General features: G+C 41.6%; 1 protein-coding gene across 6 annotated transcripts in view; it reads left to right on the forward strand.

The window, feature by feature from the left end:
* The first annotated feature begins 844 nt into the window (after nt 1–844).
* The window catches only part of TOPBP1 (DNA topoisomerase II binding protein 1), a 53,364-nt gene continuing 31,641 nt past the window's right edge, over nt 845–22,567 (forward strand). For 2 of the 6 annotated variants that reach the window (XM_016185184.2, XM_060196955.1), the window contains exons 1-12: nt 845–1,002; nt 2,659–2,749; nt 5,078–5,212; nt 6,457–6,600; nt 8,927–9,108; nt 11,269–11,465; nt 12,676–12,858; nt 13,787–13,956; nt 16,703–16,866; nt 17,010–17,254; nt 19,202–19,545; nt 20,752–20,924. In XM_016185184.2, the coding sequence (XP_016040670.1) occupies nt 2,666–2,749; nt 5,078–5,212; nt 6,457–6,600; nt 8,927–9,108; nt 11,269–11,465; nt 12,676–12,858; nt 13,787–13,956; nt 16,703–16,866; nt 17,010–17,254; nt 19,202–19,545; nt 20,752–20,924 (2,021 nt within the window). In that variant the 5' untranslated portion in view covers nt 845–1,002; nt 2,659–2,665. Of the gene's footprint in view, nt 1,003–1,216; nt 1,236–2,658; nt 2,750–5,077; nt 5,213–6,456; nt 6,601–7,986; nt 8,044–8,926; nt 9,109–11,268; nt 11,466–12,675; nt 12,859–13,786; nt 13,957–16,702; nt 16,867–17,009; nt 17,255–19,201; nt 19,546–20,751; nt 20,925–22,567 lie in introns of those variants that run through there. The other 4 variants (XM_060196952.1, XM_016185185.2, XM_060196956.1 and 1 more) reach the window with 4 other exon arrangements.

Genomic DNA, 22,567 nt, shown 5'->3' on the forward strand with positions numbered 1-22,567 from the left:
CTCAGAACCTACTGGAGGGCAGTTTAGGGAGAGCAGCACCCCTCCCCCAACCCTGCAGGAAGGAAGAAGGCAGTGTCTGCATCCTGCTTTAGCACTCCCTACTTGACTGCAAAAAAGCCATAAAATGCACGTGGAGGGGTTCGGGCGGTAGCTCAGTGGGTTAAGCGCATATGGCAAGGACCAGTATAAGGATCCCAGTTCCAGCCCCCGGCTCCCCACCAGCAGGCGGTGAAGCAGGTCTGCAGGTGTCTATCTTTCTCTCCCCCTGTCTTCCCCTCCTCTCTCCGTTTCTCTCTGTCCTATTCAACAACAACGACATCAATAACAACAACAATAACAACCACAACAACAATACAACAAGGGCAACAAAGGCAGAAAAAAAAAAAAAGAAAGAAAAAGAAATGCACGTGGAGGGAGATGTGTGCATCTAAAGCTAAAGGGTAAAGCACATCCCGAGGGTCCAGCCCTTCCTCTGAAGCCTGGGGCCTTACTCTTTCTATCTCCGGGGTCTACTTGCCTATATGGCTAGTACTTCTCCTTTTCTGTCCTTACTTCCTCCCAATAAATGCTCATCTTCTCCCTAAAACATAACCGGCTCTCTTTGTGAGTCTGCCATAAAGGAGTCAGTCTAGAATCCCCCGGGATAGAACTAAGGAACAGCCCCTGCTAGCCGCTGCCTCCTCTTTAAGACCCTCCAACACTCGCTGGCGGGACAGATCCTGCCAAGGCTCCCGGGAACCCGCGTCCCACCGCGCAGGTCGCCAGGGTTCCGCCCGCCCTCTCACTTTACGACACGTGACCTCACTTCCGCCGGAAACTAAAGTGTGTCCTGGAGCTTGGCGCGAAAGTCGTTTCTGGGTCTCGGCGATTTCCGCTTCCCGCGCGTGCCGGGCTAAGGCTCCGGGGTGGGGGGGCCAGTGAGCGGCGGGCTGGCGCTGGACCCCCGCCCGGGTCCCGCGGGCCACGCCCCCGCCGCCCCGAGCCTCCCGGGGCTCCGCTGAGGTGACCGAGCGGGGACGGAGGGCGGAGCTGGGCGGCCTCCGGCCGGGGTTACCGGCCCGGACGGCGGGTGGGGCTGGCGGGCGGGGGCTGCAGCCCGGTGAGTGGGTCCGGCCTTTAGGCCGCGGCTGGGCCGCCCTGCTCGCCACCGGCCGGCCGAGCTGCTTTAACCCCCCCCCCCCCCACGGAGGCCTCCTGGGCGGCCGGGACCGGGGCGATCGCGCATCCGTCGCCAGGTGCGGGCAGCCCCCGTCCCGTGACCCGCGAGGCCTCGCCCGGGGCTCGTCGCTTAAGACTGGCTCGGAGACGGGGTGGCGAGTCCGCGGCCGAGTCGGCGCTTCGGGGCCCGGTGGGCTCGGGCTGCAGAGTCCCCGGCCATCTTCCCCGCTGCGAGCACCGACCCACTTTCCTTCTGGGCCCCGGAGGGCGAGGATGTTAGCGGGAGATGAGCCGAGGGCCCCGAATCCCGGTGCCATCAGGACCCCGAGAGAGGAGGAAAAACGGAGCGACACTCGGAAGTAGCAATAGGTGTTAAGTGTGGCTTGGAAAGGAAGAGAAGGCAGAACCATAGGAAAAAATGGGCAAATACAGATAAATACAGAAGTAATAGTTATCCCGTATCTGTGACCTTGGGAGAAGCACTGCAGTTTTTTTTTTTTTTCTATAAATACTTTATTTAACCAGACATCATTCTGGGGTGTTTTGTTTTTTAACCAGGACACTGCTCAGCTCTGGTTTATGGTGTGGCAGGGAATTGAACCTGGGACTTAAGAGCCTCAGGCATGAGAGTCTCTTTGCCTAACCATTATGCTGGCTACCCTGGCCAGGGACTTTCTCTTCCAAGTGCTGCTGGGGATCGAACTCAGGAGTTTGTGTTTGAGATTCAAGTACTTTATACACTGCATCAGCCCCAGACTATATACCACTGCAGTTTGGGCAACACAGAACTCTGGTAGTGGGGGTGGTGTGGAATTGTAGCCTCCCGTTATTTTATAATTTTGTAAATCACTAAAAGAAAATTTTTTTTTTCTTAAGAAAAATCTTTAAAAATTAATTACAAAATTCTTTTTGGGTTGCAGAAGGCAGGGGTTCTGTAATTGCCAGGAAGTCCTCTCTCATCTCACTCCACTCCCCAACCACTCTGCCAAGTCTGCATCGCAAATCTGCACAGAAAAGAGCATTTTCTGAGGATGTAGATCATCAGAGTTAATTTAAGAAAGTCTGTGTATGTGTGTACATGTGAATAGACACAAGGTAAAGGGTGGGTGACATGTGCTCCCAGCCTGCAAGGGGGATAAGCTATAAGGGTGAAGCAGGTCTGCAGGTGTCTGTCTCTTTTCCTCTATCTCCCCTGCCCCTCTCAGTTTCTATCTGACCTATTAAAGTAAATAAATAAATAAAAGGATAGTTGTGTTGGGGAGGAGACAGCATAATAGTTCTGCAAAAGACTTTCATACCAGAGGTTTTGAGGCCTCAAATTCAATCCCCAGCACCACCATAAGCCAGAGTTGAGCAGTGCTCTGGTGAAAAGAGAAGGGGTTGGAGAAAGACATGTTTGTCCATGCATGAAAACAGATGTTTGGAACCATTCACTTTCACTTCATCAGGAAGGTGTTTTTTCTTTGCTTGTCCTTACTAATGCTGCCTTTGTTTTGGCAGGTCCACAATGTCCAGGAAGGACAAGGAACCTTTTTTTGTGAAGTTCTTAAAGTCTGTAGAAAATTCAGAGTGTTTCTTGAAAGCTCTGGAGGTAAGAACAATTGAAAGCCTCCTGTGTGGTGCTGTGTGCTTATCCTCTTGCATGTTAGTGTGTTAGAGCCATTGGAGTCACAGTGTTTGGTGATAGGTATTTGCATAATGGGACAGTAGGCTGCACCAATAGACTAGTCATTGTTACATTTTTAAAATCAGTGTCTATGTAGCATTATTATGAATTTTGGGGTTGAAGTCTATGGGAGACAGTGTGAAAACCCACTCTGTCTACACCTTAAAACAAGGACTGAGACACAGTCATGAGCAAGGCAAAAGTTTTACATATGTATATGTGCAAGGGTGCAAGCCAGCAAGCACACTAATGGCCGTCTTCAGGGTCTTTTTGTAAATTACTAGAACATGGGAACAACCTGTCCTTTTCCCATTTTACGAGAGGGATGGGAACGGATACAAGGAGGGGGTCGGGAAGTCTTAAGCTTACAATGACTATGATGGGAAAAAAAAGAGTGAGGAGGGGGTCGGGAAGCCTAAGCTAACTTTGAAGAAAAATAAGGCATGGTTGTAGTCACTAGAAGTGTAAGGGCCAGGGGTTTGTAGTCAGACTGGATCAATAAACATCAGTGAAAAGGCTATAGCCAACTGGGCCGTTTCTCACAAAGTCTGTTACAACATTTTAAAAAAATGTTTTATTTATTTTAATGAGAGACCAGAGCACTGCTCAGCTCCAGCAGTGTGCTGTCCCCTTAGCCCTACTGTGGCATTTCTGTTGAGTGTGTGAACTTAGAATTCGGTTGCTTGCTTTTGTCTACTAAGCAGAGTCAGACCTTTGTGTGTGTTGGGGAAAACATGAGTCAGTAAGGTGTGGGTTATAGTTCATTTTTGGTTGTTAGAAGTGTTTCATTAATCATCTTTTAATGTTTTATTTATATTAATGAGGGAGATAGGTGGTGAGAGAAAGAGAACCAGAGCATTGCTGTGCTGCTGGGGATTAAACTCAGGACTTCCTACTTGAGAGTTCAACTCTTTATCCATTGCGCCACCTCCTAGGCAGCAATATCGGAGTTGGAAATAGTGTGGGCCTTATGGGACCAGAGGAGACTTGATGGAGAAGATGCTGTTTGAGCACACTTGAAGAGAGGAAGTTAATCATCTGGCTGTTCAGGGAAGAACATTTCTGGCAGAGGGCACAGCCATACACAGGCCCTCTGGGAAAGTGCCTGAAATGTCGGTCTGATGTTGCTGTGCTTGTAACTGTGAGCAAGAGATGGAGAGTATCAGAGAGATGCTTCAGAGAGCAAGAGGACAAGCTTGATTGGGCCTTGTGGGCTGTTGAAAGGAATTTGTTTTTTTCTTTTAGTGGGCTGGAGAGCTACTGTAGGCTTTTAATAGACTAGTAGCATGAGCAGATCTAATTGATTCTAAGGGACTACTCAAGTATTTAAGATAAGGACTTCACATATTTGTACAGAAAGTATTACGTACTCACTGTGTACCGGGGTATATGGTGCAGATGAAGTCGATGGTGAAACTTACATTCTTATCAGGGAGACAAAAATTAACTGTACATATTATCAATGTTGTTCTTTCTAAAGGAGACTGGAGGAATAAAGGAAGAACATTTTAGAAGGTTTGCTCAGAAAGAGCACCCCTGAGGAGGTGATTCTTGAACAAATCTGATTAAAATGAGGAATCCAGTCAGGTGAAGAAGACCTGGGAGAGGTGTATTCTGGGCAGTAGGAAGTGAGACAAAGATGCTAAGTGAAGACATGCTTGAGTTCCAGAACTAGCAGTGGTTGGTGCAGGAATGGCCAGAGTAATCAAGAGGGATGACAAGAAGCTAAGGGAGAGGGCTAGACAGGGGCAGGCCACTGTCAGAAATGTAGATTTATTCTGAGTGTGACTGATCGCCACTGGAAGCCTTTGAGCAGAGACTGAAGACTTGAGGGGCCAGGAGATGCTCACTTGTCGAGTTTGAGCCCTAGCGCCACATGGGAGCACTATGACGGGAAGTTCCACAGATGGTAGAGTGACACTGTGCTGTCTGTCTGTCTCTATATATATTCAATAAAAAGAGTGGAAAAGTCTAACCAAAAATGGTAAAATTGTATGTACATGGTTCTTCCAGCAACCTCCTCTTGACTCCACTCACCCACCCCCTTAAGGGAAAAAAAAAAAAAAAAGATAACTAACTACTGCATAGAAAATGAATTTAGGGTAAGAAATAGGAAAAAAAAGCATTTTGGAAGCTTTTGTGGGAGTCTAGGTAAGATGAGAGTAGCTTTCAGTAGGCAAAGGGAGCTTATGAAGATGAGCGTTCTTAGAATTAAAATGTAGAACATGCTTATTTCATTTTTTCTTCTTTCAGTCCATAAAAGAGTTCCAGTCAGAAGAATATCTTCAGATTATTACAGAAGAGGAGGCTTTGAAGTTACAGGAGAATGACCGATCACTTTATATCTGTGACCCCTTTAGTGGTGTTGTCTTTGATTACCTCAAAAAGGTTTGCTAACTTGTAGTGTGCTTCTTTTGTAATCTGTTCTTTTGGTTTATTTTTACTTCAGTGGACATAAACTCTTACTGATCATGAACTATTTTGTGAATTATGATTACAAAGAAACTCTTTGATTTGGGGAAACTAGAATTGTGTTTTTAAAAGCTAATTATGTTACAGTAGACTTGTTATGTGTCATTTTTATTTCAAGGGCTATACTTTCACTTAGTATATAATTGAGCCCTACAGTATTATTAAAGCGTTTCTGTGATAGGTTTTTTAATTTTTTATTCTGTTCTTTAATTCGGTTTGCAAGATGTTTCTAGGAGGGAAAGATCTCAACATAGCATTGGTTTACTTATTCTATGTGCTGTCCCAGTTTGCTCCTGCACATAGAATTTTCATGCCTGTGCTTTATGTTGGGGCTAAGAAATTTCATGCTAAAAGGAGACATTGGGGGATGAGTATTGCTGTTATACCAATGAGCTTTCTTACTTCTTTTTTTTTTTTACTCTAGAGTCTAGTGACTCATTACTTTTCTGGTGTCTGGACAAGAGAGGAGCAATAAAATAAAAGTAAACTGCCGTTGTAATCCCATCCAGATTATAAAGAAGTGGTTGTTGTTTGAAGGAGAAGAAAACATCAAAGAGTAGGTAGATGCAGTACTGTTACAGTTTTGGGAGGCCTGTGCTCACCTTTGCCAAGAGCATTGTTGGCCTTGCCCTCCTTTTGGCAATAACTGCGTGTCAGAAAGATCAGTAGCATAAAAAACTCAGTTTCCAGCTCAAGGACCGGCTTAAGGATCCCGGTTCGAGCCCCCGGCTCTCCACCTGCAGACAGAGAGGAGTGGAAGACAGAGGAGGAGAGAAAGATAGACACCTGCAGACCTGCTTCCCAGATTTGTACCCCTCTGATCCTACGGTTTTGTCAGTGTTTCATTTTTATAAATAAAGTTTTAAAAAATGTAAAGATTATATCAGGTTAAGATTCTGATGACAGTTTTTACACAGTTTCTTGAAGCTTCTTTCTTTTGATATTATGGTTTTGATATGTTTTCTTTTGATAGCCTGCACTGTTTGATATGCTTTGTGTGTGTGTGTCTAATTCACTCAGTGTGTACTGTGTCTGAGAAATTCTATTCTCTTGGAATTTGGTTATTTTTCTGTAGCAGTCCTCAGCTTCTGTAAAGAACTGAACAATATTAATAGTAAGATTAGATATCTTTTCTCAATAAGTGCTTTCCTATCTTGTAGCTTGGCTGCAGAATTGTCGGTCCTCAAGTGGTCATCTTTTGTATGCAGCACCAGCAATGCGTCCCCAGAGCTGATCACCCAGTCTATAACATGGTCATGTCTGATGTCATCGTGTCTTGTACAAGCCTGGAGAAAGACAGAAGGGTAGGTTGTGAGGTGTTGAGAAGACTGGTCAGTGATCTGCATGAATGTTTCCACATCTGGGTCTTCACTGCCCAGGGAACCCTTTGGTAAACCTTGAATTTGGTGTTCATGACAAATAGAAAAGTCAGTGGTTTTGTTGTTGTTTTGTTTGTTTTTTAATTGGAGAATGGTTTTGGTTGAAAAGAAAATACATTTTCCTCCATACATAGTAAATGAGGTGGTCGGTTTGTTTTATGGTGCCCAAGCCTTGTGCATGCTTGCTTCCATCAACCCCAGGCCAACTTTTTCATTCCTTTTATCTCGGTGTGGAGGAGGGGGAGAGACACCACAGTAATTATTCTGTCATCTGTGGAGCTTCTGATGCTGTGGTGCTGCGGTTTGAACCTGGGCCTGGTGCTTGTAACTTACAGTCTTGACCAAGTAAGCTATCTCTGGGTTATGCTTTTGTTTTAAACCAGAGCACTGCTCAGCTCTGGCTTATGCTGGTGCTAGAGGTTTAACCTGGGAGGCTTCAGCATGGAAGTCTGTTGCTTAAACTGTTATGCTGTTTCCCCCACCATGTTTTGTTTTTTAATCTTAAAAAAAAAAAAAAAAGCTTCTGTTCTGTGACATAGAACACTTTTCACTTTTCTTCTTCTTCTTCTTTTTTTTTTTTTTAACTCTAGTCCCTTGGAATGAATCCAGGACCTCAAACATGTAGAGTTGCTGGCCTCCCTGGCCAGATTTCTCATTCTTTAGTTTATTAGAGAAGAGAAGGACATACACAGGGGAATGATACCAGGGCACAGTTCCAGTATGAGCTCTGGTGCCATCTGTGGTGGTCTCACATGGTGTTAGAGCTCAAACCCTGGCCTGAAGCATGGCAAGGCATGTGTCTTTGGAGTGGACTACCCTACCCTACCTCTAATCCCTGTAAAGTATTTTTATATATTATGTGTAATTTATATACTTTAGAAATATGTGTAACAGAAAAGTATGCATATTGTAGAAACAGTATTTTTTTTTAAAAGAAATTAAAGGAGCCAGGTGGTGGCACACCTGGTTGAGCACAAGTTATAGTGTGCAAGGACCTGGGTTCAAGCACCCGGTCCCAACCTGCAAGGGGAAAGCTTTGCACGTGGTAAAGCAGTATTGCAGGTGTCTCTTTGTCTGCCCCTCTCAATGTCTGGCTGTCTCTTTCCAATAAGTAAATAAAAATAATAAAAGAAAATATTTTTTAAAAAAATAGTTAAAAAAGAAATTAAAATATTTTTTTATATTATCTTTACTTATTTAGTGGATAGAGACAGACAGCCAGACATTGAGAGGGAAAGGGATGATAGAGAAGGAAAAAGACAGAGACACCTGCAATACTGCTTCACCACTTACAAAGCTTTCCCTCCGCAGGTGGGGACTGGGGGCTGGAACCCAGGTTCTTGTGCATTATAACATGTGCTCAACCAGGTGAGACACCACCCTGCCCTAAAACAGTATAGTTTTTGTTTGTTTGTTTGTTTGTTTTGTTTTTGAAACAGTATAGTTTTAACAAGTTCTTAGAGTTGAAAGAATTAAATGGGGGAAAATAATATATACAGGCATAATTTTGGGGCCGGACGGTAGCACAGCAGGATAAGTACACATGGCACACAGCGTAAGGAGCGGCGCATGGATCCTGGTTCAAGCCCCTGTCTCCCCACCTGCAGGGGGGTTGCTTCACAGGCCACTAGTGAAGCAGGTCTGCAAGTGTCTATCTTTCTCTCCCCCTCTCTGTCTTCCCCTCCTCTCTCCTTTTCTCTCTGTCCTATCGAATAACAACAGTAATAACAACAACAATAAGCAATGAGAACAAAAGGGAAAAAATGGCCTCTAGGAGCAGTGGATCTGTAGTGCAGGCACCATGCCCCAGCAATAACCCTGGAGGCAAAAAGAAAAAAAATGTTTTAATAAAATAAAAAAGGCATAATTTCAAAATTTGTTTGTGATTCATATATAGTTTACTTACAAAAAATAATTTCATCAGTTAATTTTCTAGTGGTGGGAAATATTTGTATATTCCAACTGACAACAAGAGATATTTATAGGATATTGTATTAAAATGAAAGAGGGGCTGGCAAAGTAACTCACTTGAATAATGTGATGCTTTTGCTTTGTGTGAGACCGGATTCCATCTGGCCCCCACCACATTGAAGGAAGCTTCAGTGCTGTGCTCTATTTTACTCTCTGTCTGAAGCTCTACCTCTCTGTATCTGAAAAGGAAGAAGGGAAGGAGGGAGGAAGGAGAAAGAAAGGAGGAGGAAGAGGTGCTATTTGTTTCGGTATTAAAATATAATTTCTTTTGGGGCTACAGGAAGAAGTTCATAAATATGTGCAGATGATGGGTGGACGTGTATACAAAGACCTTAATGTATCAGTAACTCACCTCATTGCAGGAGAAGTTGGAAGCAAGAAATATCTGGTTGCTGCAAACCTAAAGAAACCTATTTTGCTTCCTTCCTGGATAAAAACACTGTGGGAGAAATCACAAGAGAAGTAAGAAAGACATTTAGATATTTTCTAATTAAAAAAAAAAAAGTAATTCTATTAAGCTGGAATACATAAGGTATGTTTTATGGTATGTTCTTTGGATTTGTTATTCAGGAACAAAAATGAAGTTGTTATTTTTCAGTGAAAGTAAAAGAGTAGAAACCATAGCTTTTTTTTCCTTGTTGAGGGGATCAGTGGTTTACAGTCAATAGTAAGCTATAGTGATTTGGACCTGTGTAACATTTCTCAGTTTTCCACATAATAATTCACCCTTCTCTAAGTCCTCTGCCATCGTGTTCTAAGACCTGAACCCTCCCCTGACACCAAGCCCAGATTCTTTGACTTTGGTACAGTACACTGAACCCAATCCAAGTTCTGCTTTGTGTTTTCTTATTTTTCATAAGCTCTGATTTATGGTGGTGCTGGGGACTGAACCTGAGACCTCATAGCCTCAAGCATAAAAGTTTTGCATAAACATTATGCTGTCTCCTTAGCCTGACTATGTCATCAGTGCTTCTGCCTAGCAAGACAACAGAATGGTATTTTTTTGTTGGCATTTTGCCAAAAATCACTGTTTTTTTGTTGTTGTTGTTGTTGTTGTTGTTTTTTATCAGAGCAATACTCAGCTCTTGAATGGTGGTACTGGGAATTGTACCTGGAACCTTTGGTTCCTCAGGCATGAAAGTATTTTTGCATAACCATTATACTATCTCCCCAGCTCAAATAATTTTTATTATTGTATATTTATATCATGTAAGGATTTTTTTTCTTTTTTTTTTTTTAGCCACCAGGGTCGTTGCTGGTGCTTAGTACCAGCACTGAATCCACTGCTTCTGGTGGCCATTTTTCCTTTTTATTGGCTAGAACAAAAAGAAATTGAGAGGGAAGGGAGATAGAGAGAAAGAGAGACAGCAGGGAGTTGGGCGGTAGCGCAGTGGGTTAAGTGCATGTGGCTCAAAGCGCAAGGAGCAGTGTAAGGATCCCGGTTTGAGCCCCCAGCTCCCCACCTGCAGGGGAGTCGCTTCACAGGCAGTAAAGCAGGTCTGCAGGTGTCTTTATCTTTCTCTCCCCCTCTGTCTTCCCCTCCTCTCTCCATTTCTCTCTGTCCTATCCAACGACGACATCAATAACAACAACAACAACAATAAAACAACAAGGGCAGCAAAAGGGAATAAATAAATATTTTTTTAAAAAAGAGACACCTGCAAAACTGCCTCACAACTTATGAAGCTTCCCCCCTTCGGGTAAGGAGCAAGGACTCAAACCTGGGTACTTATTTTGGATAGAGAAAAATTGAGAGGAAAGGGGGAGACAAAGGAACAGAGATTCCTGCAGTTGTGTTTCACTCCTCGTGATGCTTCTTGCAGGTAGGGGTGTGGGCTTGAACCTCAGTCCTTGTGTGATATAGTGTGTACTGTCTACTAGGTATATTACTTCCTGGCCTCAGAATCTGATATTTTTAAGTAGAAATTCAGACATACAGATTTGAAATATGTATTACTTTGATTGTCATGAACTTGAATTCATTAATATTTTTCCCCTTAAGGCAGTTCTATTTGACAGAATCTTTCTCTCTTTAATTTTATTTATTTATTACCAGGACATCACTGGGGCTTCATGCTTTCACAGCTGTACTACTTCCAGAAGTTTTTTCCCCATAGAGAGAAGGGGGGAGAAATAAGAGATACCATTGTACTGCTCCCCCACTGGTGAAGCTTTTCCTTTGCATGGTGCTCCTGTTTGGTGACTGAGAATATAAACCAGGTCCTTGTACATGGTTAAGTGTCCACCTTACCAAGTACTATCTCTTGGACAATTATTTTTTCATTATAATTATCCTTGTAAGCTCTGACTGATGGTGGTTCAAGCATTGAACCTTTGGCTTTAGAGCCTCAGGCATGCAAGTCTTATGCATAACCATTATTCTGTCTCCTCTGCCCAACATTACTTAGTACTACGGGTGTGATGTTGAACTTGATGAACAGTTAGTTTAATTCTGAATTTGTTTACCCCCTTTTCTTAAAAGTGATGAAAATCTTTTAAAAAAATAAGGAAAGTCCTTGATTAGATTTCTGGTTTTCTTGGGGGCCGGGGCCGTCATTATTCTGAGAACTTTTAAACTATTATATTTACTATTTAACTTTTTTCATTTTATCATTTCCCCAGAAAAATAACTCGCTATACTGACATAAACATGGAAGACTTCAGGTGTCCTATTTTTCTTGGATGTGTGATCTGTGTGACTGGCTTGTATAGTTTAGACAGGAAGGTAGTACAGCAACTCACAGTCAAGCATGGAGGCCAGTACGTGGGACAGTTGAAAATGAATGAATGTACACACCTCATCGTGCAAGAGACAAAAGGTAAACTTGCTGCTAATTTTGATGCTATATGACCTCTGCGCCTATGCTGGAAAATATCTCATTATTTATATTATGTTTTTTCCCCCCCCTTTTGTTGCCCTTGTTGTAGCTTCATTGTGGTTATTATTATTGCCCTTGTTGACGCAATTTGTTGTTGGATAGGACAGAGAGAAATGGAGAGAGGAGGGGAAGACAGAGAAGGGGAGAGAAAGATAGACACCTGCAGACCTGCTTCACCGCCTGTGAAGCGACTCCCCTGCAGGTGGGGAGCCGGGGGCTCGAACCGGGATCCTTACGCCGGTCCCTGCGCTTTGCGCCACATGCGCTTAACCCACTGCGCCACCGCCCGACCCCCTATATTATGCTTTAACAAAGCTGTCTAGATGAGAAATAAAATGAAGGAAAATACTGTTAAAAATTAGTTTGTAAATTGTCCTTAAGTTAGAACCTCAGGCATGGCCAGCTATATTAGGACTATAAGAATTAATAATCACTATTGATTTCCTCAGTCTAAAGGCAGTTAGCTCATCCCTTGACACTCAAGAATGGATTTACTACACACGGAGCCACCTCCTCAGCCCCAAGATAATTTTTTAAACCATTTTTATGTGTCATTAATGTGGTTTACATAATTCTAAGGTTACAGGATATAGGCCCACACCACACCCATTATCAAAGTTCTGTGCACTTGCCCTCTCAACAGAAACCAAAATAATTTAGGACTGGGCAGTGATGTACATGGTAGAGAAATTGCTACCTTGTGCAAGGACCCAGGTTCAAGCTCCCTGATCCTCACCTGCAGAAAGGAAGCTTCACAAGTGGTGAAGCAGTGCTGCAGGTGTCTCTCTGTCTCTGTCAAATAAAAGGTAAATAAAATATTTTTGTAAAAAAACATTGCCACCATAGTTCTCACAAAGTCTTAGAGACTATTTTCTTCTTCTTTTGGCAAATTCACATCTTTCAGTTCTTTAGATTATACATATGAGTGAAACCATCCAAGAATTGTCTTTTGTCTCTTAATTTTGCTATGCATAATTACCCCTAGTTATATCCATTTTGTCTCAAAGGACACAATATCATCTCTTGATTTCAAAGCAGTAGTCTATGGAGTATATATCCCATAGCCTTTTGGTTTTTATTTTATTTTTATTTATTGAAATACAAGTGGGAAACAACTTTAATGTCTTTCTTTTTTCTCTCAATGCAATAGGCCAAAAGTATGAAAGTGCCAAGAAATGGAACATACACTGTGTAACCACACAATGGTTTTTTGACAGCATTGAGAAAGGTTTTTGTCAGGATGAATCCATGTACAAAGCAGAACCTAAACCAGAAACAAAAACTGTACCTGATACTTCAACTCCTACTGGACAAACCAACACAATTAGCAGTAGTAAGTTTCCTTGGGGGAAATGACATCATTTTTAAGATAATTTTTCTTTATAATAACTTATTTGCATTAATAGAGTCACTGTGATATAGTAGGGATTCCATCTTTCTAGTCCAGTAGTCAACTTATATATAAAGCTAGTCCAGACTGTTAATGGTATTTGACTTGTTTGATTTTTTTTGTTTGTTTGTTTTTTCCTTTTTTCCTCACCAAGGTTATTGCTAGGGCTCAGTACCTACATCATGAATCCATTGTTCTGGTGGTCATTTTCTCCACTTTCCTTGTTTTCTTTTATTTATTTGGAAAGAGAGAAATTGAAAGAGGAGATAGAGAAAAATAGACACCTGCAGTACTGCTTCACTACTCCTGAAGCACCCCCCCCTCCAGGTGGGGACAGGGGGCTTGAACCTATGATTCTTTCAAGACCTGTAGTAAATGTAAAAAATGAGTAAGAATATTTATAGCACTGTCAAAGATGAAAAAGATTACCTTTTAAAAACATCACATGAGTTTTTTGTTGTTTGTTCTGTTTTGTTTTTGTTTTTTTTTTAAGATCTGTGTTTTATCTGTTTCTTAGCAACAGACAGAGTTAACCAGAGCATCACCAGCATATGCAGTGCTGGGCTTGAATTCAGGAGGACTTCATGCATATAAGCCCCATGCTGTACCATTAAGCCACCTCCTGGACTGCACAAAGGCATTTTTCAAAACATGGTTGATGTGTAAATGTCACCTCTTCACTATGTACTATAATTGTTCTGTAACATCTAGAGAACATTCTGTAGCAGTTGTTGTATACTGTCATCTGTAGTCATATAAAATGTGATAGTTTCATAGTCCTTTGTTTTTTAGAAAAGTTAACCTGCAAGAAAATGATGTAATCTTGATTATTTCCTCTCCATAAAAATGTATTCATCTCCTTAATGTATAGGTCGGACTCTTTCAGATGTCAGCCATATTTCCAACATCAATGCAAGTTGCATAAATGAATCCATATATAGTTCAGTTCTTAGTAGCAAAGTGGAACCTGCACTTGAAAACTTAGAAAATCTGGACATCAGTGCATTTCAGGCACCTGAAGACTTACTAGATGGTTGTCGGGTATGTGTTTCTTGCTAGTAAATGGAATAGTTGGTGATATGCATTAGAGTTTCTTAGCCTAAATGTGAAGGCCTTTCAGGATTTAGTTGCTCATCATCCCTCCATTGTAACTAGATACATTTAGGAGGCCAGGACCACCCTTTAGTTAGTGAGTTTCTCTGCCTGTGATGTACCTTCATCTGTCACCCTTCAAAATTCTTTTCTGAGGGCTGGACAGTGACACATACAGTATCATGCACAAGGACCCAGTCCCCACCCGCAGCGGGGAAGCTTCACAAGCAGTGAAAGAGTGCTGCAGGTTTCTCTTTCTTCTCCCCTCAATTTCTTTCTATTCAAAAAAAAAAAAAGTTTTTTCCTTTTCTGAGCCCTCCTAATGACCTTAGTATTTTCATGTGCTGTTGTGTTTTAAGAGTAATTTCTGAATCCTTTAGTGAATTTTATTTATAGCTAAGCTATCATTTACTAAGTGCTTATACTAAGCTAGACCATTGCTAACTACTGCACATTGTTAATATGTTGGATATAAGCTTATTCTTAATTCTTGAGAATAACTCTTAATAGATATGTTATTCTGGGAGTTGGGCAGTAGCACGGCAGTTTAAGCACACATGGTGCAAAGCACAAGGACCAGCATAAGGATCCTGGCTGAAGCCCCTGGCTCGCCACCTGCAGGGGAGTCGCTTCACAGGCCGTGAAGCAGGTCTGCAGGTGTCTATCTTTCCCTCCCCCTCTCTGTCTTTCCCACCTCTCTCCATTTCTCTCTGTCCTATTCAACAACAACGGCATCAATAACAATAATAACTACAGCAATAAAAAACAAGGGCAACAAGTGGGAAAATACATAAATATTTTTTAAAAAGATATGTTATTCTGAAAATGAGATTTAGCCGATTAAGAACTTGTTCAGAATCACACAGGCATTAAATGGCTGACCATCTGTTCCAAAGCCTGTATTCTTGAGCATTATAGGCACATTGCTTAATGTTTCTTAAATGATGATATTTTTCATTGTATGAACAGATTTATAAGTTATTTGATAGAAATCCATATTCAATAGATTCCTAGAGCTTCCCTTAATGTATTCCCACTTGTGGAATGAATATCCTTTACATTAGTTCTTGAGGAGTAGCAATGATTTAAACCTGTTTATTATTAAAACGAATAGTTCATATTACCATATCTTTATATACTTATAAAACTTAAAACCCAGAGTTGGGTGGTAGCCCAGGTGGCACAAAGCGCAGGACTGGCCTAAGGATCCCGGTTTGAGCCCCCGGCTCCCCACCTGCAGGGGAGTCACTTCACAGGCGGTAAAGCAGGTCTGTAGGTGTCTTCTCTCCCCCTCTGTCTTCCCCTCCTCTCTCCATTTCTCTCTGTCCTATCCAACAACAGTGACATCAGTAACAATAATAACTACAACAATTAAAAAAAACAAGGGCAACAAAAGGGAAAATAAAAAATTTTTTTGGAAAAAAAAAAAACCTACTGGCAGAACAGAAAGTGTCTTGGGGCTGGGGACAGCTTAACAATTATGCAAAAGACTTTCATGCTTGAGACTCTGAGGTCCCAGGTTCAATCACTACTGTCAGCCAGAGCCAAACAATGCTCTGGTGGCTCTCATTAAAAAAATAAAGAAAAGAAAATGTGTAGGGGATTGGGCAATGGCGCACTGGGTTAAGCACACATAGTACAGCGCGCAAGGATCCCGGTTTAAGCCCCTGGCTCCCCACCTGCAAGGGATCGCTTCACAAGTGGTGAAGCAGGTCTACAGGTGTCTCTCTTTCTCCCGCTCTATCTTCCCCATATCTCTCAATTTCTCTCTGTCCTATCCAATAAAACAGGAAATAAATAAATGGCCACCAGGAGCAGTTGATTTGTAGTGCAGGCACGGAGCCCCAGTGATAACCCTGGAGGCAAAGAAAATAAAAAAAAATGTACAGATAATGTTTAGAGTGATAAAAAGAAAATTTCATGACTGGGAAAAATAGCATAGTGGCTATACAAAAGACTCCCTCCTTTCCTTTTTTTTTTTTTTTTAATTATGCTTTATTATGATAGGGGCAGAAACAGCAGATAGAGACAGCAGAAAGAGAGACACCTGCAGCACTGTTTCACTGCTTGTGAACCATCCTTGGCACTGACATTCTTATAGAGCATTGTCACCATAAACTTTATACAGCTTTTCACAAGCTTGATGTAAATCCCTTTAGGGAAGAAAAACAGTAAAATGTGGTGAGAATGCACACTTCAATTTCCATCTTGAATTGGAAGTCAGTCTATTTTTTTTAATGAAGCTAGAACTGTCACCTGTCAAATGGCATAGAAAGAGCATGGATGTGAATGACTCTTTTGCTTCCCAAGATGAGCTAGTGCTGTCTTTTTGCAAAAATGTCATGAGTTTTCTGACAGCCCAGTAGAAACTCAAAAATACTTGCCAGATGCCCACTGTGAATGACAATAATGCTGTGGAATAGTGGAGGTGTATTCATATCAGAGTTTCAGAATACTTTTTTTAAAAGAATTTTTATTTATTCATGAGAAAGATAGGAGGAGAGAGAAAGAACCAGACATCACTTTAGTACATATGCTGCTGGGGATTGAACTCAGGACCTCATGCTTGAGAGCCCAGTGCTTTATCCACAGCGCCACCTCCCAGACCACAGAATACTTAATATGTTTTAAAACATACACGGTAATATGATAACCCATCTTAAATGTACTCATATAAAGAGAATCTCCTTTGCAGATATACCTGTGTGGTTTTAGTGGCAGAAAGTTCGACAAGCTGAGAAGGCTTATTAACAGTGGAGGTGGCGTTCGTTTTAATCAACTCAATGAAGATGTAACTCACGTTATTGTGGGAGACTATGATGATGAATTGAAGCCATTTTTGGAGAAATCAGTGCACAGGTGTGATCATTTTATTTTTTTCAAAGCTGTTTCTTTGATACATCTTAAAATTGCATGTCCATGCAGTTATGGGTACTGCCTGGTATTGGAAATGATGGCTTTTATGTTTTAAACTAACATGTAAACTACCTACTATTTTGTAGGCCTCACATAGTGGGAGCAAAATGGCTGCTTGACTGTTTTAGTAAAGGCTATCTGCTTCCTGAAGAGCCTTATATCCCTGCTAACTACCAGCCAGCAGAAGTTCCAGTTTCAGATCAGCCTGAAAGTAAAACAGCCCTCTTAAAGAACAATAGCTTCTCCAAGAAAGACCTTGCTCCTAGTGAAAAGCCTGAGCAAGCTGATGAAGACCTGCTTTCTCAGTATGTGAATAGTAACTCAGTCCTAGGTAAGGAGTCCTGGATTAGTATTTATTCTCATTAAAAAATAGTTTAGTAGACTACTGTGATCCACCTCCCCAGTACCTCAGTTTAAAACGCAGAGGTTACATAGGCTCCTATGCTGACTATGGGCCCCAGATCAAATCGATGGAGTTTACAGTTAACATTTATATACTTTTCCCTTATTTGGGAGCTCCTCTCCTCCCTGATCCAGCTTTCTGGTCCTTTTTCCAACTATGACATCATCCCCCCCAAACAATAGCTTAGGTCACCTGCATATTGGATGTCAGGCACAGGCAAAACCTAGTTGGGTCATGGGCCCCTGGGAATATACCTAAAATAGACCTACTAGCTTTTTCCAAAACAGAGGACACTGTGCCCACCCCAAATCTTCATCTGCAATATTCCAGCCTTTAGGTTCATGATTAGTCAACAATTTGCTCTGCTTTCTATCTTAACTCTTTTTCAGCCACCAAGTTCCGGATGCTACCATGATGCCAAACAGACTCCCCAGGGCAGATGACCTCACCAATGTGTCCTTGAGCTCCGCTTCCCCAGAGCTCTGCCCCACTAGGGAAAGAGAGAGACAGGCTGGGAGTATGGATCAGCTTGTCAATGCCCATGTTCAGCAGGGAAGCAATTACAGAAGCCAGACCTTCCACCTTCTGTACCCCATAATGACCCTAGGTCCATGGTCCCAGAGGGTTAAAGAATAGGAAAGCCATCGGGAGGGGAGGGGATACGGAGTTCTGGTGTTGGGAATTGTGTGGAATTGTACCCCTCTTATCCTATGGTCTTGTCAGTGTTTCCTTTTTTTTTTTTTTTTTAAATATTCCCTTTTGTTTCCCTTACTGCTTTATCGTTGTTGTGGCTATTATTTTTATTGGTGTCATCATTGTTGGATAGGACAGAGAGAAACTGAGAGAGAAGGGGAAGACAGAGGAGGAGAGAAAGATAGACACCTGCAGACCTGCTTTACCGCTTGTGAAGCGACTCTCTTGCAGGTGGGGAGCCGGGGTCTCGAACCAGGATCCTTAGTCGGTCCTTGCACTTAGCACCACCTATACTTAACCCGCTGCGTTACTGCCCGACTCCCAGTATTTCCATTTTATAAATAAAAATGAAAAAAGAAGTAAAAATTTTTTTTAAATAATTAACTTGGGTTATTCACAGTGGAAAAAAAAAAACTAAGAAAGACCTACAGACCTACAGAGTTTGGGGTTTGGTAATTTTCTGCTAAGATTTCTAGTACTTTAGGAGTGCTTATAATAGTACTATGATTTCCTTAATGGAAAATGATAAGCTCTTAGTGTCTTTTGCTGAGAATGTTTTGCTTGCTTGCTTTCTACCAGGGTTATCACTGGGGCTTGGTGCCTGCATGGTCAGTCTACCACACTGGGTGGCCTTTTTTTTTTTTTTCTTTGTTAAAGGGCAAAAAACAGATATAGAGAAGGAAAGGGAGGAGCCCAGGTGGTAGCACACCTGGTTAAGTGCAAATACTACAATGCACAGGACCCAGGTTCAAGCCCCCAGTCCCCACCTGCAGGGAGAAAGCTTTGCAAGTAGGGAAGCAGTGTTGTAGGTGTAACTCCCCCTTCCCTCTCAATTTCTGGCTGTCTCTATCCAATAAACAAAGATAATAAAAAAAATTAAAAAGTGAAATATTAAAAAAAGAGAAAGAAGACATCTGCAGCACTGCTCCACCACTTGTGAATTTGTAAAACACCCCACCCCGCCACCCCACCCCGTGCACTTTGCCAGGTGTGCCAACACCTGATCCTTGTTATAACAATATTGGTAACCCAGAAGATGGAGTTTGTATACTTTTTTTGTTGTGTATTTTTAAAGCCGTAGTTTTGTAAATGTGGTCATAATTCTCATGCTGCCTTCACTAGGAAATAAACTTAACAGTATGATAATTTATCTGTTAGAAAACATTTTTATTTCTCTTCCAGGTGAAGGTGCGAAGTCTGGAGTTGGCTCTATTAATGATTCTACTCATATTGAACCCTTTAATGACTCTACTCATATTTCTGTGCAAGAAGAAAATCAGTCTTCTGTCACCCGCTGCCTCCCTGACACTTGTAAGATTACCGAAGAAGGTTTATTTAGCCAAAAGAGTTTCCTTATCTTGGGTTTTAATAATGAAAATGAAGCTAATATTGCAAATATCATAAGAGAAAATGCTGGGAAAGTCGTGTCCCTCCAGAGCAGAATTGTTGCTGATTTTGCTGTGGTTCCTCTGCTTGGGTGCCAAGTGGAAGCAACTGTGGGAGAAGTTGTTACAAACACATGGCTGGTAAGAAAATACTTGGAGCTTAAATACTGTGTTGAAAGCTATCTGAATGCTGAGAGTGTTGATGTTTATGTGTTGGGCAGTTCAGTTTAGAAGAGATCAGGTGAGTTAAGGGTGGTATGGCTATAGGCTATAGTTCTGTTTGGATACATGAATGTGGAGTTTGGAGCACTGTCTGGAGTTGTTTTTTGGCATGGTGCATTCTAAAATAGGAAGATGGTCCTATTTTGTTTTCTAATCCTGGTAGACATTATTACTCTTTCCCAGGGCCCACAGTGGCAAATTATTGTATATCATTTCATACTATTTTAGTCTTCTCTGTTTCATCACACCAAGCGTGACATGTACTTTTAAGAAATATAAATTTATAGGAGGTTCCTGGAAGATGGCGGACTGAGAAGCTGCTAGTGGCTTGAGCTCTGACCACATCTTCTGGATTTTCTGCCTTTAGTAGGCCAGTCAATAAGGGGTCCTAGCGGTGACACCAAGGAGGTGACTATAACTTAATTTGGGTTAAAAAATAGAGTAGAAAAAAAGGGAAAAAAATTTTTTCTCTTTTAAATTATTAAGCACACCTCCACCCCTTCCCCCCTCCCCCCATAACCAGTCCCTGGGGACCAGCTCCTATCAGGCTCCCCTGCTGAGCTTCTTTCTTTACCAAGAAATATAAATTTATCTTATTTATTCCATTACGTAGAGGCAGGGTAGGGTCAAGAGGCCGAACAGTATTCTAGCACATGCAGTACTGGGGATTAAACCCGGGACCTCATGCTTCCAAAGTCCAAAGCTCTACCACTGTGCCACTTCCTGGGCCCCATGACATGTACTTGTATTATTCCATCTGGCTGATTTTTACCACTGCTAATTTCAGCACTGATTTTTTTTTTTTTGAGGGATCTGGGGGGGGGGTCTTCAAAAATTCAGAGAAAAAAATTACAAATGAACACATTGGAATAAATTAAACTTAAAACAATATTCAGTAACTTCCATGATAAATCTGGTTTTAAAATTCCAATTGATATGTGTGTGCATATATACATGTACATTTGTGTTTGTTTAAATACTAGAATTTAAATTGGTATTTAATAAATTAAAGCATTGGGAAAGGGCATACACAGGTATATATTAAAGTAAGATTGCTTTTCATCTAATCATGTCAGTGTTAACCTCTGTTACTTATATTGCTACTGTTTCTATTGTTTTTAAAAGGTAACTTGCATAGACTATGAGACTTTAATGGATCCAAAGTCAAGTCCTCTCTTCACACCAATCTCAGTGATGACAGGAGTGACACCTCTGCAGGATTGTGTCATTTCATTCAGCCAGTATGCAGGAGCAGAGAAGGATTCATTAACATTCTTAGCAAATCGCCTTGGAGCAAGGTAAGCAGTACCTTTACATACCTGTTTTCTTGGTTTATCTTTTTTTTTTTTTTCCTTGTCTTAATGGAAAGCATCCATACTAGAGTTCTGTTGTGTATCTTTGTAGTCTATATGGGTAGCATGTAGCAGATCTGTGTAATAGTTCAAAGCAGGAGAGTGAGATTGCTTACTTCTAGATTAATATCTGCCAAATGTTGAAACCACAAGCATTAATACTTATCAGGGGGAAAAGGAAACATTCAAAGCTGACACAGGGATCATTATTAACTACTGCTTGCCTTCGCAATATCACCTTCCATGTGCCATGTGGATGACTTATTCCTGCTCATTATACATTTGTTTCTCTGATTTTGAGAGACAGAAAATGAGTTTAAAAGTTATTTCAGGGAGTCGGGCAGTGGCGCAGTGGGTTAAGTGCATGTGGCACGAAGCACAAGGACCAGCATAAGGATCCTACCTGCAGGGGAATCAATTCACAGGTGGTGAAGCAGGTCTGCAGGTGTCTCTCTTTGTCTCCCCCTCTCTGTTATCCCTTCCTCTCTCTATTTATCTCTGTCCTGTGTAACAACAACAACATGAATAACAACAACAATAATCACTACAAAAACAATAAAAAACAAGGGCAACAAAAGGGTAAATAAATAAATAAATGTTATTTCAAAGTTCAGGGCTGAGGAGATAGTTATACAAAGAGATTCTCATTCCTGAAGCACCAAAGATCCCAGGTTCACTCCCCAGCATCACCATAAAGCAGAGATGAATAATGCTCTGTAAGAAATATAGGGAAATTTTCCCCAAAATCCAAATTAACTCAACCCTTAAATGAACATAGTGGCAGCTGTTTAACATAGAAGGGAAAAAAATTATTTTACTTATCAATTTTTTTAAAGAGACTTTTAAAAATTAGATTATGAAACAAGACTTAAAGTGATATTAAACACAGATTGCCTAAAATAAAGTTATCCAGGGGGCCAGGTGGTTCTTCTTCTAGCGTTTGCCCTTCTTCTGTAGCCAGTCAACAGCGTCAGGCCACGTGGTGATGCACCCAGTTGAATGTACAAGTTACCATGCTCAGGGACCCTGGTTTAGGGCCCCCAGCCCCTGCCTGCAACAGAGAAATATGAATGTTTAAGAATTTATTTAGAGAAAAGGCAGTGTGGCACCTGTGCATGTTACAATGCACAAGGGCCTGGGGTTCAAGGTCTAGGTCCCCACTTGCAGGGGAAAAGCTTCACAAGCAGTACTACAGATGTCTCCCTGTCTCTCTCCCTCTCTATTTCTCTTTCCCCTCTTTCCTATCAAATACACGAATAAAAAAACTTTTAAAGAATTTATTCAAAGAATAATACAAATCAAAACATTTTTCTTTTTTTAATATTTATTTTCCCTTTTGTTGCCCTTGTTTTTCATTGTTGTTATAGTTATTGTTGTTGTTATTGATGCCATCGTTGTTAGATAGGACAAAGAAATGGAGAGAGGAGGGGAAGACAGGGGGAGAGAAAGATAGACACCTGCAGACCTGCTTCACCACCTGTGAAGCAACTTCCCGGCAGGTGGGGATCTGGTGGCTCAAACCGGGATCCTTATGCCGGTCCTTGTGCTTTGCGCCACCTGCGCTTAACCCACTGCTCTGCCGCCGGACT

This window comes from Erinaceus europaeus, chromosome 1 (genome assembly GCF_950295315.1).
Source record: "Erinaceus europaeus chromosome 1, mEriEur2.1, whole genome shotgun sequence".
In the NCBI taxonomy this organism is placed as follows: Eukaryota; Metazoa; Chordata; class Mammalia; order Eulipotyphla; family Erinaceidae; genus Erinaceus; species Erinaceus europaeus.